General features: G+C 44.0%; 1 protein-coding gene across 3 annotated transcripts in view; it reads left to right on the top strand.

Annotated features, from left to right (window-relative positions):
* Nucleotides 1-12,639, top strand: part of MPV17L2 (MPV17 mitochondrial inner membrane protein like 2) — a 45,219-nt gene extending 32,580 nt beyond the window's left edge. For all 3 annotated transcript variants that reach the window (XM_044305677.1, XM_044305686.1, XM_044305695.1), the window contains exons 4-6: nucleotides 4,032-4,108; nucleotides 4,196-4,324; nucleotides 12,081-12,639. In XM_044305677.1, coding sequence (XP_044161612.1) covers nucleotides 4,032-4,108; nucleotides 4,196-4,324; nucleotides 12,081-12,191 — 317 coding nt within the window. In that variant the 3' untranslated portion in view covers nucleotides 12,192-12,639. The remainder of the gene's footprint in view (nucleotides 1-4,031; nucleotides 4,109-4,195; nucleotides 4,325-12,080) is intronic.
* The last annotated feature ends 3,590 nt before the right edge of the window (nucleotides 12,640-16,229 follow it).

Genomic DNA, 16,229 nt, shown 5'->3' on the forward strand with positions numbered 1-16,229 from the left:
ATTCCACATGTGTTAATTCATAGTTTTGATGCCTTCAGTGTGAATCTACAATTTTCATAGTAATGAAAATAAAGAAAACTCTTTGAATGAGAAGGTGTGTCCAAACTTTTGGTCTGTACTGTACACATATCAAAGAAGGGGTATATATACATACATACATACATACATACGCCCACCTGACTTCCCTCTACACATGATTGTTTTGGATTGGTGGGTGGGTCCATGAGCTATTGCGGCTATTAGGGGGGATAGAGTTCTGAGTAGGCATACTCTCTACCTGTGTCCAGAGTCCGGATTCTTCTTCGAGGGCTGACTCTTTCAACCAGGTTTCCTTTTCCCTGGGAGTGGCCTGTTTCTGCATTTGTTTCTGACTTCCTCTTGCTCCAGATCTTCTTGTACTGTCATGATCTGTTCTGTCTTTGCGGTTTGATCAGCCAAGGCATTTCCTCTGGCCTCAGGAGTGTCCGTTCGTCTATGGGCCTTTACCTTGATCACTGCCACTTGAGTGGGCAGGAGTACTGCTGCCATTAGTAATGCTACTGCTGAGGCATTTTTTGATTGGGGTTCCTGCGGCTGTGATGTAATCCCTTGCCTTCCATATTAGTCCAAATTCATGAACCACTCCAAAGGCATATGTGGAATCAGTGTAGATATTAGCAGGGGAATCTTTTGCCATGAGGCAGGCTTCAGTGAGGGCAATGAGTTCAACCTCCTGTGCTGATTGGTCTGGGCGCAATTGTCTTGCACACAGCACTTCATGCTCACTAGTGACTGCCATGCCTGTATGGAATTTCCCTTTGTCATCGGCGTACCTTGAGCTGTCCACAAAGAGAATCCAATGAGGGTTTGTCAGAAGAGTGTCTTGGACCGATGGTGGTGTCCCTACTTCAGCTTCCATCCTTGTGATGCAATCGTGATCCTGTTCCTGGTAAAGAGAGTCAATTGGAAGGAAGTGCAGCAGGGTTAAGGATGTGACATTTCTGAATGGTGACATTATCTGGCAGGAACAGACTACACTGCAGCCGAAGGTGGGGTTGTACAGTGAAGTGTTTGATGTGACATCCAGAAGAGAGCTGGCAGCATGGACAGCTCTGACAAAGAAAGGGGCAGCTCTGGCTACAGGGTCAAGGCGCTTAGAGTAGTAGCCCAGCGGTCTGTTGCGTCCACCATGAGTTTGGGTAAGAACTCCAGTAGCGTGACCTTGACGTTCCATGACATACAGCCTGAATGGAAGGCTATAGTTAGGAATCCCAAGGGCCAGAGCGGTTGCAATTGCAGTCTTCAACTTGTCAAAGTACTCATTAGCCTCCCTTGTTAAGTGGAATGCAGAGGTTGCATTCCGGGGAGTACAGTCATATAGGGGCTGCATCAGTATTGAGGCATTGGGGATCCAGGGTCAGCAGTAGCAAATGAGGCCTAATAAGGTCTGCAATTGGTGTGGAGTGTCTGGTATCCGTATGTTTGAAACCGCCTTTTTCCTGGAATCTGTCAAGTGTTTACTACCTTGGGAAATACAGTGTCCAAGAAAGACTACCTTGGGTAAACACAATTGGAGTTTGGTTTGAGTTACTCGGGGTCCGGGAACTGACTGACAATTGAAAACAGCTGATTTGGTGTGAATGACGCATATCTAGGTGGCCCCCTGGATATTGCTTTAGATAAAATAGTCAGATTTTTAGTTAGATACGCAAATGAGACTGACTGTTCTGCCACATTCTTTTATCTCATGTAACTTATACTGCATCCGCCGCTCCTCCTCGTTCAAGTCTGACTGGTGTTTTGGAGTGCTAATATCTGCAGGAGAGGGGAAAGTTGTATGCACAGGGTCGGGGGGGGGGGGGGGGGGGTGTTCTGCTGGGTTCTCATCCACACCATCATTTGAACAACCTGCTGCGGCAGACTGAATGTGCCATCAGGATTTATCATGGGGATAGAGTGCTTGAACTTGTGGGCTTACAGGCAGGACGGAGGGATCTGGGTTACTGGGGGTTAACAGTCCAGCCGTGGGCATCGGCTGGGAATATGACACTGTCTCATGCAGAGCTGTGGGTAGGAGGTGCCAGGGAACTACAGGAATGTGGCTATGTGGGCGTGAGGAACCACATACTAGGCACGTAACACTGGAGGGAGGATTCTGTTGCCCACATAGGCACAGGTCCACCCCCTTCTTTTTGATACCATAATTATAGGGTGGCTGCTGCCCAGGCATACAGTAATATCTTCCTGTCTTTTCATTATATTTCTGTTGTTTGCTGCAGTCAAGCCACACCTCCACTGCATGTACTATCTTGTCGTCATCATCAAGTTTGCCCCCTTTTTTTTAATTTATTTTTATTATTATTATTTATTTAACAATGCTCTCCATGTATTAACACAGAGTGCCACCTTTACACATCTCCATAATGTTTCTCCAACCTGGGTAAACACTTTACGAATAGTTTCCCTTTCTTGTCCGCCATGTACTGCTCCGGTGAGCAGCATCCCTTCGGGACACTTTCAACATTTCCCATAATGTAATATCTCCTGGAGCCGTCTAGTCCGTAATCTGTGCTTGCACCCTGTGCTCCTGAACTACCAGAGTTCTTTGAGTCAGACTCGTAGTACACCTTTGGACCGGTTCTGTCTACCTCCTCCCCTTCTATCCGGACAGATGCCTCTGGCTGTACCGCAATGTAGGCTTCCTTGTAACTCTGTAGTTTATACACAGATGCTCAAGGTCATAACGACGTCAGAACAACACATAAAACACAGTGTATCAAAATCTCATTAATTACTGTGGGGTTCTTACTTGCGTGCCTTCAAAGGCGCCCCAACTGCTGCCGCACGACTTCCTCAGACCAATGACAAGAGGCTACACCAGGGGACACAGTATAGGCAAGATTACTCCGTTTTCTTACCTCATATCCCGGGTAGCAATCCTGGTGTCTGTTGGTGCGCCCCTCCTACGTCTGATCTCTGGAGGTACGGGAACGGGGGGTCCAACCTTCGAGCCCCACACGTCGGGTGCCAAAATGTTCTGGTTTTGATCAATGGTCAGGTAGGTTGATACACTGCTCCAAATTAGATGGATAGATATGTGCATGCACGGCGAGAGAAGTGACACTGACACTAGATAAGGTCAAAGCATAACTCTAATTTATTAGGTGGGGGCTTCACATTATATACCCTACATATTAGTGGGAGGAATGGGCTCACATGATTGGTCTTTTAGCAAGAAGGAATGTAAACAGGAAATAAGTTTTAAGGCATATGTATGATCGACTCATAGGAATTCCTGACCGTTTCAAGTCTTTGCTGCAAATAGCTTGAATCATGGAATGCATACTGGGGGTTGTCTCTCAGACAGACACAATTTTGTAAGTGACAAGCAAGTGTCCATTCTATTCCATAACAATCCACCGCAGATTCCCCCCATAAGTGTCATCCACCGCAGATCCCTGCCCAGCGCCGCCTCCTAGCTAATTTATTCACTTCACTTGCCTCTGTGTAATTGCAGAGAAGCACCTTAATCTCGCACAGGCGCACTGGCAGAGGCATCGTCGAACGAGGTGCGCTGGAAGACTGCGCATGCGCACTTCGCTCGACGATGCCTCTGCCTGTGCGAGATTACAAAGAGGCAAATGAAGTGAATTAATTAGCTAGGAGGCAGCGTCACGGGCCAGCGCCTCCAGCAAGAGTGCGCTCTACGCGGTTACATACCTTGCTTATGGGTGGCGTCGGCCCTTGAAGGGGGGAGGGGGGGGTCCTCTGGATCGGCAGGGGTCCGGGCCCCTTACTGGGGTACCTTACTGATCTCTAGGTCTACTACAGGCTTAAGGAAACCTTTTCAGGTGTTTTAAGGTGATTAGCTGATCAGTGTGACACCATGAGTTTACAGTATTGAACCTATTAACAATATTCAAATTTTCTGATATACAGACTTTTGGGGCTGCACTTTGGCAGACAAATCTGAAAATAGGACAGGTCCCAGTCTGTTTGCCTCCACACTTGATATGCGCATAATTCACACATTCACTGTTGTCTGTGTACAGGTATGGGCTTCATGGAAGGACAGAGATTGGATGACAGCTGGGCTGAGTTTAAAGACAAATTCTGGGAATTCTATAAGGCGAGTGTGCACATAGGAATTCGTGGCATGTATTCATCTGATTTTGGTATATTAGTGACTAACAATATTTATTTTTAATTTTTTTAGGCCGACTGGACCGTGTGGCCCGCTGCACAAATGATCAACTTTTATTTCCTGTCGCCTAAGTATCGTGTAATTTACATTAATGTGATTACAGTAGGCTGGGACACCTACCTCTCATACCTCAAACACAGGGTGAGACATTTTTTTACTGTGTAAGATTTAATCAGAATCAGAATCAAAAACAAATATAAAAATGATTTTAACCCGTAGAGGACCCTCGCTGTACATGTACGGCGCTGGTGGACGTGACTTAAGGACCAGCGCTGAACATGTACGACAGGCTGATCGGGCGGGTACCGGCACGGACCCGGCAGTCACTGACAGCCGGGCCCCTGCTGCATACTAACTCTCAGCTTTGAGCACGGCATGCAGAGGGTTCGCGGACGGTACGGTTGCCCTCTGCTTTCCCATCAGGTCCCCTCCTTCTATGGAAGCCTGTGAGATCGAGCCCTTAGGCTGGGTCTCACAGGCAGGCTGTCAGCATACAAGCTGACATACAATGTATTACAATACAGGTTGTATTGTAATACATTGCAGAGGGGATCAAACCCCTGAAGTTTAAATCCCAGAATGGGACAAAAAATAAATAGTGTTTTTCATAATAAAAAAAATAAAGTTTCACGTTAACCACTTCAACCCCCCCTAGCTGAAAGGTATTCAATGAGGGGCATGGCGAGTTCATAGAATTTTTTTTTTTGGGCACAAGTTAGCAGAAATTTTTTATTTTTTTATTTTCTCACAAAGTCTCCCTTTCCGCTAACTTGGGACAAAAATTTCAATCTTTCATGGACTCAATATGCCCCTCACGGAATACCTTGGGGTGTCTTCTTTCCGAAATGGGGTCACATGTGGGGTATTTATACTGCCCTGGCATTTTAGGGGCCCTAAAGCGTGAGAAGAAGTCCGGAATATAAAATGTCTAAAAATTTTTACGCATTTGGATTCCGTGAGGGGTATGGTGAGTTCATGTGAGATTTTATTTTTTGACACAAGTTAGTGGAATATGAGACTTTGTAAGAAAAATAAAATATCTATTTCCGCTAACTTGAGCCAAAAAAAGTCTAAATGGAGCCTTACAGGGGGGTGATCAATGACAGGGGGGTCTATGTGGGTGATCACCCCCCTGTCATTGATCACCCCCCTGTAAGGCTCCATTCAGACGTCCGTATGTGTTTTGCGGATCCGATCCGTGGATCCGTAAAACACATACGGGCGTCTGAATGGAGCCTTACAGGGGGGTGATCAGGGATTCTATATGTGGCGATCAGGGGTTCATAAGGGGTTAATAAGTGACAGGGGGGGGGGGCTGTAGTGTAGTGGTACTTTACTGAGCTACCTGTGTCCTCTGGTGGTCGATCCAAGCAAAAGGGACCACCAGAGGACCAGGTATATTAGACGCTGTTATCAAAACAGCGTCTAATATACCTGTTAGGGGTTAAAAAAAAAAATCGCATCTCCTGCCTGCCAGCGAACGATCGCCACTGGCAGGCTGTAGATCCTGTCTCTTACCTTCCGATCCTGTGTGCGTGCGTTCACAGGAAATCACGGCTCTCGCGAGATGACGCGTATATGCGTCACTCTACGCAGAGCTGTCGCCTCCGGACTGCGGATCTGCGTTAGGCGGTCCGGAGGCGGTTAAAAAATAAAATAAAAAATTTCCCAAAATAAATCAGAAAATTGTAAAAAAAAAAAAAAAATTGAAAAGACGTTTTGCCACATCCGTAACGACCGGCTCTATTAAAAATATCACATGATCCACCCCCTCACCTGAACACTGTAGGAAAAAAAAAAAACTGTGCTAAAACAAAAAAAAAAAATGTCACCTTACATCACACAAAGTGCAACACGAAGCAATCAAAAAAGCGTATGCCCCCCAAAATTGTTTGATTAGTACGGTCACCTCATCTTACAAAACATGAGCCCCTACATAAAACAATCGGGCAAAAAATGAAAATGAAATAAAGCGTACTTAATGTCTACTTTTTTTTTTTTTGATGTATCGCCACGTCCGCAACAAACTGCTGTATAAAAAATGTGAAAAAAAATAAAAAAATTTTGTCACCTTACATCACACAAAATGTAATACCAAGCGATCAAAAAGTCATATGCCCCCTAAAATAGTACCAATCAAACCATCTCATACCAAAAAAAATTGCACCAACATAAGACAGTCGCCAAAAAAATTATGAAAAAATAAAAAATGTAGTATTGTTGCGTCCGTAACAACCTGCTCTATAAAAATAGCACATGATTTAACCTGTTAGATGAACTTTGAAAGGGCCAAAACAGCAATTTTTTATTTATTTTTTTGTGTTCCCTTGCCTCAAAGTGTAATGTAGATTAACCAAAAATCATATGTACCATAGAATAGTACCAACAAAACTGCCACCTTATTCCGTAGTTTCCAAAATGGGGTCACTTTTTGGGAGTTTCTACTAGGGGTGCATCAGTGGTCTTCAAATATGACATGGCAACCTAAAATTATCCCAGTGAAATCTGCCCTCCAAAATCCATATGTGCTCCTTTCATTCTGTGCCCTGCCGACTGCCTGTACAGACCACATATGGGGTGTTTCTGTAAACTACAGAATCGGGGTAATAAATATTGAGTTTTGTTTGGCTGTTAAGCCTTGCTTTGTTACTGGAAGAAATGTATTAAAATCGAAAATCTGCCCAAAAAGTGAAAATCAGAAATTTCATCTCCATTTTCCTTCAATTCTTATGGAACACCTAAAGGGTTAACAAAGTTTGTAAAATCAGGTTTGAATACCTTGAGGGTGTAGTTTCTAAAATGGGGTCATTTTTGGGTGGTTTCTATTATGTAAGCCCCACAAAGTGACTTCAGACCTGAACTGGTCCTTAAAAATTGGGTTTTGGAAATTTTCTTCAAAAGTTTAAGATTTGCTTCGAAGCCTTCTAACGTCCCCCAAAAAAAGAAAATGTAATTTACAAAATGATCCAAACATGAAGTAGACATATGGGTAATCTAAAGTAATAACTATTTTAGGAGGTATTACTATCTGTTTTAAATGCAGAGAAAAGGAAATTTTTCTAAATTTTTTTTGTTTAAATTTTATATTTTTTTATCATTTAAAAATAAAAAATTTGGACTCAAATTTACCACTGTCATGAAGTGCAATATGTGACAAGAAAACAATCTCAAAATGGCTTGGATAAGTGAAAGTGTTTTAAAGTTATCACCACATAAAGTGACACTGGTCAGATTTGCAAAAAATGGCCTGGTCCTTAAGGTGAAAAATGGCAGGGTCCTGAAACGGTTAACTTTCAACTTATATTAAAACAATTAGGATTACATTGACCCATAGAATTGTAGCAATTACCAAAATCGGCATTTTGTATTAGTTGTCTCTTAAACCGCTGCTCAAATGAGTTGCTAGGCCTCCGTAATCGAAACCCTGCCTGACTGTCTCTTGGGAAAGGCTGGTTGTCAGCAAGGTATATCGCTAGCAGTGAAATAAGTGAATCAGAATAAATAACTGGATTGAGTCCCCAGACTTTAATGCCAGTTCCACTGAGGCATATTATGGATGCAGTTATGAATCCTTATCACAAGCATGCGTTCCTATTCGATGGTACGTCTGTGGACCTAGACTCGCAGCATCATAGAAAAATTAAGATGCTGTGAGTTTGGGTTAGTCCACCAAATGTCTGGACGGGACTTATGTCCATAATGCACATGCATGTTCATGTGAATCCGGCCAAAGTAAGGCTACTTTCACATTAGAGTATTTTGCGGATCTGTCATGGATCTACAAAAACGCTCCAGTTACCATAATGCATCCGTCATGAACGGATCCGGTTGTATTATGTCTTCTATAGCCATGACTGATCCGTCATGAACACTATTGAAAATAAATGGCGGACAGATCCGTTTTCTATTGTGTCAGAGAAAACAGATCCGTCCTGACACACAATGTAAGTCAATGGGGACAGATCCGTTTTTCTCTGACACAATAGAAAACTGATCCGTATCCCATTGACTTTTAATGGTGTTCATGACTGATCCGTCATGGCTATAGAAGACATCTTGCTCCGCACCACATGGCAGACAGAAATACGCTGCAGGCAGTGTTTTGGTGTCCGCCTGCAGAGCGGAATGGTGACTGAACGGAGACAAACTGATGCATTCTGAGTGGATCCTTTTGCATTCAGAATGCATTAGTGCAAAACGGATCCGTTTTTGGACTGCTTGTGAGAACCCATGGTGGATCTCCGAAACGGAAAGCCAAAACGCTAGTGTGAAAGTAGCCTGAAGCCTTATGCACACGTCCGTGGAACACGGACTGTGTGATACTGGCCTGGATTTCTTCTTAGTGCAGGAGTGCATGGCGTCATTGGTTGCTATGGCGCCGTGCGCTTCCTGCTGCTGCCACAGTACAGTAATACACTGGTATGATCTATAACAGTGTATTACTGTACTGCGGCAGCAGGAAGCGCAGTGTCATAGCAACCAATGACGCCGTGTGCATGAGGCTTGAGTAGTACACACAGCTTGTGTTTAGATTGAAATTTTACTCTGCCAGTCACACCTGTCCATGGGTTGTCTGGTATTGCAGTTCAGCTTCAGTAGAGTAAATAGGGCTGAGCTGCAGTTCCACACACAACCTGTTGGCAGGTATGGTGCTGCTTTTGGAAAAAAAAAGCAGCCATGTTTTTCTGATCCCAGACAACCCCTTTGAAAGGACACTAGTAACAAAGACATCTAATCCATTAATGTCACCCCCTGGTCCCAGCATACTTATTTTGTACCAACTTCAGCACCATAACAAGCATCAGATTCAGTGGTGTAGGCACGCTACACTCGGGAACCATGGAAACTCATTCTCCAGAGTGATGAATCATGCTATGTCTTTTGAAATTTTGGCAGATACATTTATTTTTGGCAATTCACCAAGCGTTGGTCTGAGTTTGTCTGCTGGTGACTTGGGACCCTCCGAAGGAAGCTACATAAGATGCAGAAGTCTTTCCCAGATTCATGACCAGGCAGAAATGCCTGAACATAGGACTGGTGTCCAACAATTCCTCTATTTACTTTCTACTTGGAAGCCACTAAAGAGTGGTGCGTGTAGCCTCTGGGGCAAAGCCACACAATATGTTGACACTTTATAAATGACTAGGAATAGTCCATTGTCTGATAAAATACAACTGTCTTTATAAAACTCTGCTTCCGGGGTATGCCATCACTGTCTCCTGGGTATTACCACTCTGCCCCCTGTACACCCAATGTGTAAAAAATACATTGGGCTCTAGAAAGCTCTTGTTGTTCATTTTTCATGAAACCTTAAATTACAAAATGTGGAAGCTTTAGCAGGATGATAATTCTTCCAGGTCAGGATATGGGGACAGTCTTTCACATGTAGCTTCATGGTTAAAATAGATAGATGGATGCGAAAGAATCCGGAATGCACTCCAAAGTAGACGTGAAATAAATGGTTTATTCACCCATAAAAATGGCAAAACTTGCGACGTTTCGGCTCACAAGAGCCTTCCTCTTGTGAGCCGAAACGTCGCAAGTTTTGCCATTTTTATGGGTGAATAAACCATTTATTTCACGTCTACTTTGGAGTGCATTCCGGATTCTTTCGCTTTTACAATACTCAGGGTATTGCCGGTACCCTACGCCGGATAGTGCACCCACACCCGGGTTGATGCTCCCGCTGGATCTTTTCATATATATAATTTTTTCAGTATATCTGTTATACTGACTGTATCCACACACTGACCTCCAGATAGTGATAGACCCTCCACAAAGGGGGAGGTACAACTACTCAATCTTGTGCTTATCTTAATAATCTTACACTTGCACTATGTAACCCGCTCTACATCCATGCTGGAAGAGTCCACTATTCAATACGCCTCTTCCTGGAGTAGAGGAGAAGAGGGATATTGAGTAGTGGACTCTTCCAGCAACGAATCAGAGCTTGATGGATTTCATAAACTGCCCTAGTAAAATGAAAGCTTGTTGCCATGGGCAGCAAACAGTTTTTCTTTTAAGGCTACCTTCACGTCTGTGGTAGCCTGTTCCAGCGGGCAAGTGGAGGATTGTCCGGACACGAACGGCAGCATGCAGTGGTTTGTGTTCGGCGGGTTCTCCACTTGTCAGCCGGATGGGAATGGAGTGTCTGCCAGACCCCATTATACTTTAACAGGTCAGGCAGACATTCCGTTCGCATCCAGCAGTGCTGTATCCAGTTCATTAAATTAAATACGCAGATGTGAAGCAAGCCTAAGACAGTTTTGATACTCCACCAAATACAGTTTCCATGTAAAACAGCACATTTATTTCAATGGTCCATGCAGGGTGATGAGAGTCAGGCTGAGAAGCAGTGCCTCATCAGTTACCGCTAGCACTGTGTATATCTGCTCAAACCTGCTGCTGATTTGCTGAAGTGGTTGCACTATGTTAATGCTGCAGCCAATCAGAAGCAGTGAGGCATTGGCAAACACAGCTTGCCTTTTTTACATGTTGTGATGAATACCACCCCTCGTGCCCGCTGACGTCAACCACGTCGAGCTCACGAGACCTGGTATGATCACAGGGTTTACCAAAAACGTGAAGTTACGCCCTCCAGAGGAGCACGTAAGATCAGGCTGGTATAGTTTACACACACACCTCCTGTCCACGCGGACACAGAGAGGCAACAAGCTGAGAGCCTTTTCACTGCCGCAGTGAAAACAGCCCACACTCAGCCCGGGTAACTGCCACCAGTTTCTCGTTTGATATAAGCCCGGTCCGCTAACGGGATTATATAGGGTCAGAAACCAACCCGCGGTAGCTTATAACTAGGCCAAAACACGGATGTGGGGATTCGTGATCAAGATACAAGATAGCACAAGATTAAATTATATATTTAATCGCTATAAGAGCACACTAGATATAACACACTATACACAGACAATATATATACAGTGGTCTGAGGTTACAGATTACAGGGTATATGGTTACAATAGGATTAAGCAGTGTGAAAGTAAGTTACCAAGTATGATGAAAGTTCCTTGGCGATGTCCTGAGCTGGAGGCCACACGAGGGGCTGTGATCTCCTGCTATTTCCTGGGTCCCTCTAAACACATGTGTAGGATGTGACCCCCCTTCAGAGAAAAGACGCCGCCTACTTGCTGGCACCAGGCTTTTAACCTGTAGCTGGCCCATCCCCTCCCTGCCTCAGGGAGGGGTCAACTCCCCCTCTTCTGGGCTGACGGTGAATGACCCACAAAACCCTTTAGGGGTCATAGCTCCAGACCAGAGGGTCACAGGGAGATGGTTCTGGGACTAATAGACCTGCCTGGGTTCCGGCTACAAGTAGAGCCCAAACCTGGTACCGGTAGGTGGCTTCTATGGGGAGATATGGGTATCTCCCTACCCCGACTGGGTACGAGTAAACAAAGACCATGGGACCGTACCTCGTGGCCACCGTGACACAAATATGTATCTGGTTTGCGCCTGCGATGGCCAGGTGATTCATAATTCCTTATGAGAGGTAGGTGCCTAGGAAATCTCATTGATCCAGGCAAAAGCAGATACCCACAGCAGGGGTTTTTCCTGCAGATTCAGGTGGCTCCCAACTGCTGCACAGAGGTGTGAACTTCTCCTTGAAGCTTGGACCCCCTGAGTGGTGTCTTCCTGGCCGACTGACACTCAGTTGGCTGGGGGGGGTGGAAACTTATTTTGCATGTACTCTGAGTCATGCCAAGAGGTGCATCAAATTGCAATCAGGGCTGGGGGGCTTTGAAGCAGGGAAATCCCTACCTCTGCTGTCTGTCAGCAAATGGGGGGTGTGAGGACATGGCTGACAGTAAATATTAATCCATATTCCTCACACATGTCGGTATGAATAGTTTTATTAACTTTGTTTTTACTTTGGCTGCAGGGTAAAGAGCCTCCATCAGACATGGATGTCGATGTTAGAAATATATGTGCCTCGGACCAGCTCTCCAGTACTTCCTCACATTTGCCAAAGACCATAGATGAAAAAGTATGAAAGTGAATCTCTATTTTTTACTTACATGGTAGCTAATCACTGTCCCTTTCTTAAAGAAGACCTGTCACTACAAAACACAGTGTAATCTGCCGGAAGCATGTTATAGAGCAGGAGGAGCTGAGCAGATGTATAGTTTTGTGGGAAAAGCTTCAGTAATGCATTTAAATCTCTATTTTTTATTTCATTGTTCACAGGGGAGGTGCCATCAGTGATTGATAGTATTCTCTGTGTAAGTATGTAGAGTATACTTACACAGAGAATACACATATGTATACAGAGATAACGGTCAGTCACTGAGAACACCTCCCCCATGAACAATGAAGTCAGAAATATTGGAGATTTAAAGGGCATCTGTCAGCAGATTTGTAACCATGAAACTGGCTGACCTGTTCCCTTTAGCTGCCAATCGCACATGTATCTTTGTTGGTCCCGTGTTCCTATGTGCCCGCATTGCTGAGAAAAATGACGCTTTAATATATGCATATGAGCCTGTAGGAGAAATGGGGGCGTTGCCATTACATCTAGAGACTCTGCAACTGCTGCACCCTCTGCACTTTGATTTTAGGAGAAGTCAGGGCTAGGCGTGATGGTGTTTATACTGCTTGGCCTTGTCAATCAATGTGCAGAGGGAGCAGCAGCTACAGAGAGAAGAGCCTCTAGGTGTAATGACAATGCCCTCGTTACTCCTAGAGGGTCATTTGCATAGATTAAAACATTTTTCTCAGCAATGTAGGTACATGTGTACATCTGCTGACAGATGCCCTTTAGATGTATAAATTACAAGTTGTACTAAATCTTTTCCCACAAAAATATCTGCTCAGCTCCTCCTGCTTTATAACCTGCAGATTGCACTGCATTTTGACCAGTCACCTTTAAATGCGGCACTGTATTGCCTTAAAACCTTGCTTTAAATGTATTATTTATTCAACTGAGATTATGTAAGAAAGTGGGATTATTATGCAAGATGAACATATTTGCCTATGAAGAGTAGTGACTTATAGCAGGAGGACCCTGCAATGCTGTTTAGTACCTTTGTTTGAAATTATATTTAATTTCTATGTATTATATAATTAAATGTAATTATGTACAGTGAAAAGGAAATTATTGCCTAATATATATTGCCTCTGTTACCTCGATCATGGAAACAAATCTATTAAATGCGTTATAATAAACACAACCAGTGCTCATCCTGACCCTGCCAATGCTCCCATGGTCTTCTGTCGATCTCTGCTTACCTGCCATGTGATGTCTGCAGCCAGTCACCACAGCATTCACATGGCCTGTCTCCTGGCATAATCTCTCCACCCTGTGACAGGGTCTGATTTGGGACCATGAAACCTTCAGTGGTGAAGTGAGGTATTGACGGTTATATGGTGTATGAAGTGTTTTGTTATTTTATCACACAGAAGTTTTAGCAGCTGGACACCCGTAAATATGCATTCTGGCTCCTCATATTAGGGTTTTTAATAAACTTTCCCTTTTGCAGAAGATTTTTGTACCACTGATTGTCCACAAACTGCCATTTTGTTTGTGTGCCGTTATCAATGTGCATGCAAGGTATGGTTTTTGCATGTAAGATATAGTAAATGCCAACAAACTAGTGTTTTTGTAGTCTGTTTCAAAGGCTCCATGGGAAAAATTTTTAGACCTAACTAGAGGATATTATCTGCCTTTTTATTTATAGTTTAATTTCACTTTTTTGAGGATATCTGTGATTGTAACCGATCTTTGAAAATAAAAATCATGGAAGAAAATCTGTGTCACGGTGTCTGTCTGTACATGTTCCAGTCTGTTGTGCCTTTTCATAAGTGTAAACATTTTATATATTGAGTATTCTAGTTATAATGGGTATTAATGGCCTATGAGAAACCATGGTGAATCACATTTACTATTCTATATGGATTTTGTGTTTTTATGTAGGCCGAAGTGAGTTCAAAGGAAGGTTACTGAGTATAAAGGTTCTTCCTTGCAGATATGTGCCAGTCTGAAAGGGAGTGTTTCTGATCTCATTTCATGTTTAAGGCTAAGATGAGTTTCTGGACACATCCATGTATATCAATTTTAAATTATGCATATTAATGAAGTAAAAATATAATATCTGTATTCATTTAAGAGCCTTAGTTAGTCCTTAGCATGGCATGAGACAATCAGCAGGATATGTGTGTGTGTGTGTGTGTGTATGTATGTATATATATATATATATATATATATATATATATATATATATATATATATATATATATATTATAATGTGTGTGCCCCCTTTTGCCTTCAGAACTGCCTTAATTCTACGTGGCATTGATTCAACAAGGTGCTGATGGCATTCTTTAGAAATGTTGGCCCATATTGATAGGATTTGAGGGATGCACATCCAGGGCACGAAGCTCCCGTTCCACCACATCCCAAAGATGCTCTATTGGGTTGTGATCTGGTGACTGTGGGGGCCATTTTAGTACAGTGAACTCATTGTCATGTTCAAGAAACTAATTTTAAGTGATTCGAGCTTTGTGACATGGTGCATTATCCTGCTGGAAGTAGCTATCAGAGGATGTACATGGTGGTCATGAAGGGAATGGGCATGGTCCGAAACAATGCTCAGGTAGCCCATGGCATTTAAACGATGGCCAATTGGCACTAAGGGGCCTAAAGTGTGCCCAGAAAACATCCACCACACCAGCACCACCGGCCTGCACAGTGGTAACAAGGCATGATGGATACATGTTCTCATTCTGTTTACGCCAAATTTGGACTCTACCATTTGAATGTCTCAACAGAAATCGAGACTCATCAGACCAGGCAACATTTTTCCAGTCTTCAACAGTCCAATTTTGGTGAGCTTGTGCAAATTGTAGCCTCTTTTTCCTATTTGTAGTGGAGGTGAGTGGTACCTGGTGGGGTCTTCTGCTGTTTTAGCCCACCTTTCTTTCCCATTCTGACATTCAGTTTGGAGTTCAGGAGATTGTCTTGACCAGGACCACAATCCTACATGCATTGAAGCAACTGCCATGTGATTGGCATTCTCTTGATGAGCTTCAAGAGGTAGTCACCTGAAATGGTCTTGAAGGAGTTCCCAGAGATGCTTAGCACTTGTTGGCCCTTTTGCCTTCACTCTGCCGTCCAGCTCACCCCAAACCATCGCGATTGGGTTCAGGTCCGGTGACTGTGGAGGCCAGGTCATCTGGCGCAGCACCCCATCACTCTCCTTCATGGTCAAATAGCCCTTACACAGCCTGGAGGTGTGTTTGGGGTCATTGTCCTGTTGAGAAATAAATGATTGTCCAACTAAACGCAAAGCGGATGGAATAGCCTGCCGCTGCAAGGTGCTGTGGTAGCCATGCTGGTTCAGTATGCCTTCAATTTTGAATAAATCCCCAACAGTGTCACCAGCAAAGCACCCCCACACCATCACACCTCCTCCTCCATGCTTCACGGTGGGAACCAGGCATGTAGAGTCCATCCGTTCACCTTTTCTGCGTCGCACAAAGACACGGTGGTTGGAACCAAAGATCTCAAATTTGGACTCATCAGACCAAAGCACAGATTTCCACTGGTCTAATGTCCATTCCTTGTGTTCTTTAGCCCAAACAAGTCTCTGCTTGTTGCCTGTCCTTAGCATTGGTTTCCTAGCAGATATTCTACCATGAAGGCCTGATTCAGACAGTTTCCTCTTAACAGTTGTTCTAGAGATGTGTCTGCTGCTAGAACTCTGTGTGGCATTGACCTGGTATCTAATCTGAGCTGCTGTTAACATGCGATTGAATATGCAAGTGCTTGTGTAATCTGGCGTCAAGCGCTCCACACTGGAAAGCACACGTCTACGTAAGCCTTCCTGTCAGTAAGCTAGATCAGGCATCATGCATTCCACAGGCTTATGGAACGCAAGCTTCTCCATAGGGACAGGACGTACATTCACAGGGGAGTCGGTATCCAAGTGTGCACCGCGGTCCCTATCACCAGGTACACAGCACAATGTATGTTATCCTGGGGTGCAGGCAACACCGCCACTCGGGATCAGGCTCTATACAGTGGAGGAAATAA

The sequence above is a fragment of the Bufo gargarizans genome, chromosome 1 (assembly GCF_014858855.1).
Source record: "Bufo gargarizans isolate SCDJY-AF-19 chromosome 1, ASM1485885v1, whole genome shotgun sequence".
Classification (NCBI taxonomy): Eukaryota; Metazoa; Chordata; class Amphibia; order Anura; family Bufonidae; genus Bufo; species Bufo gargarizans.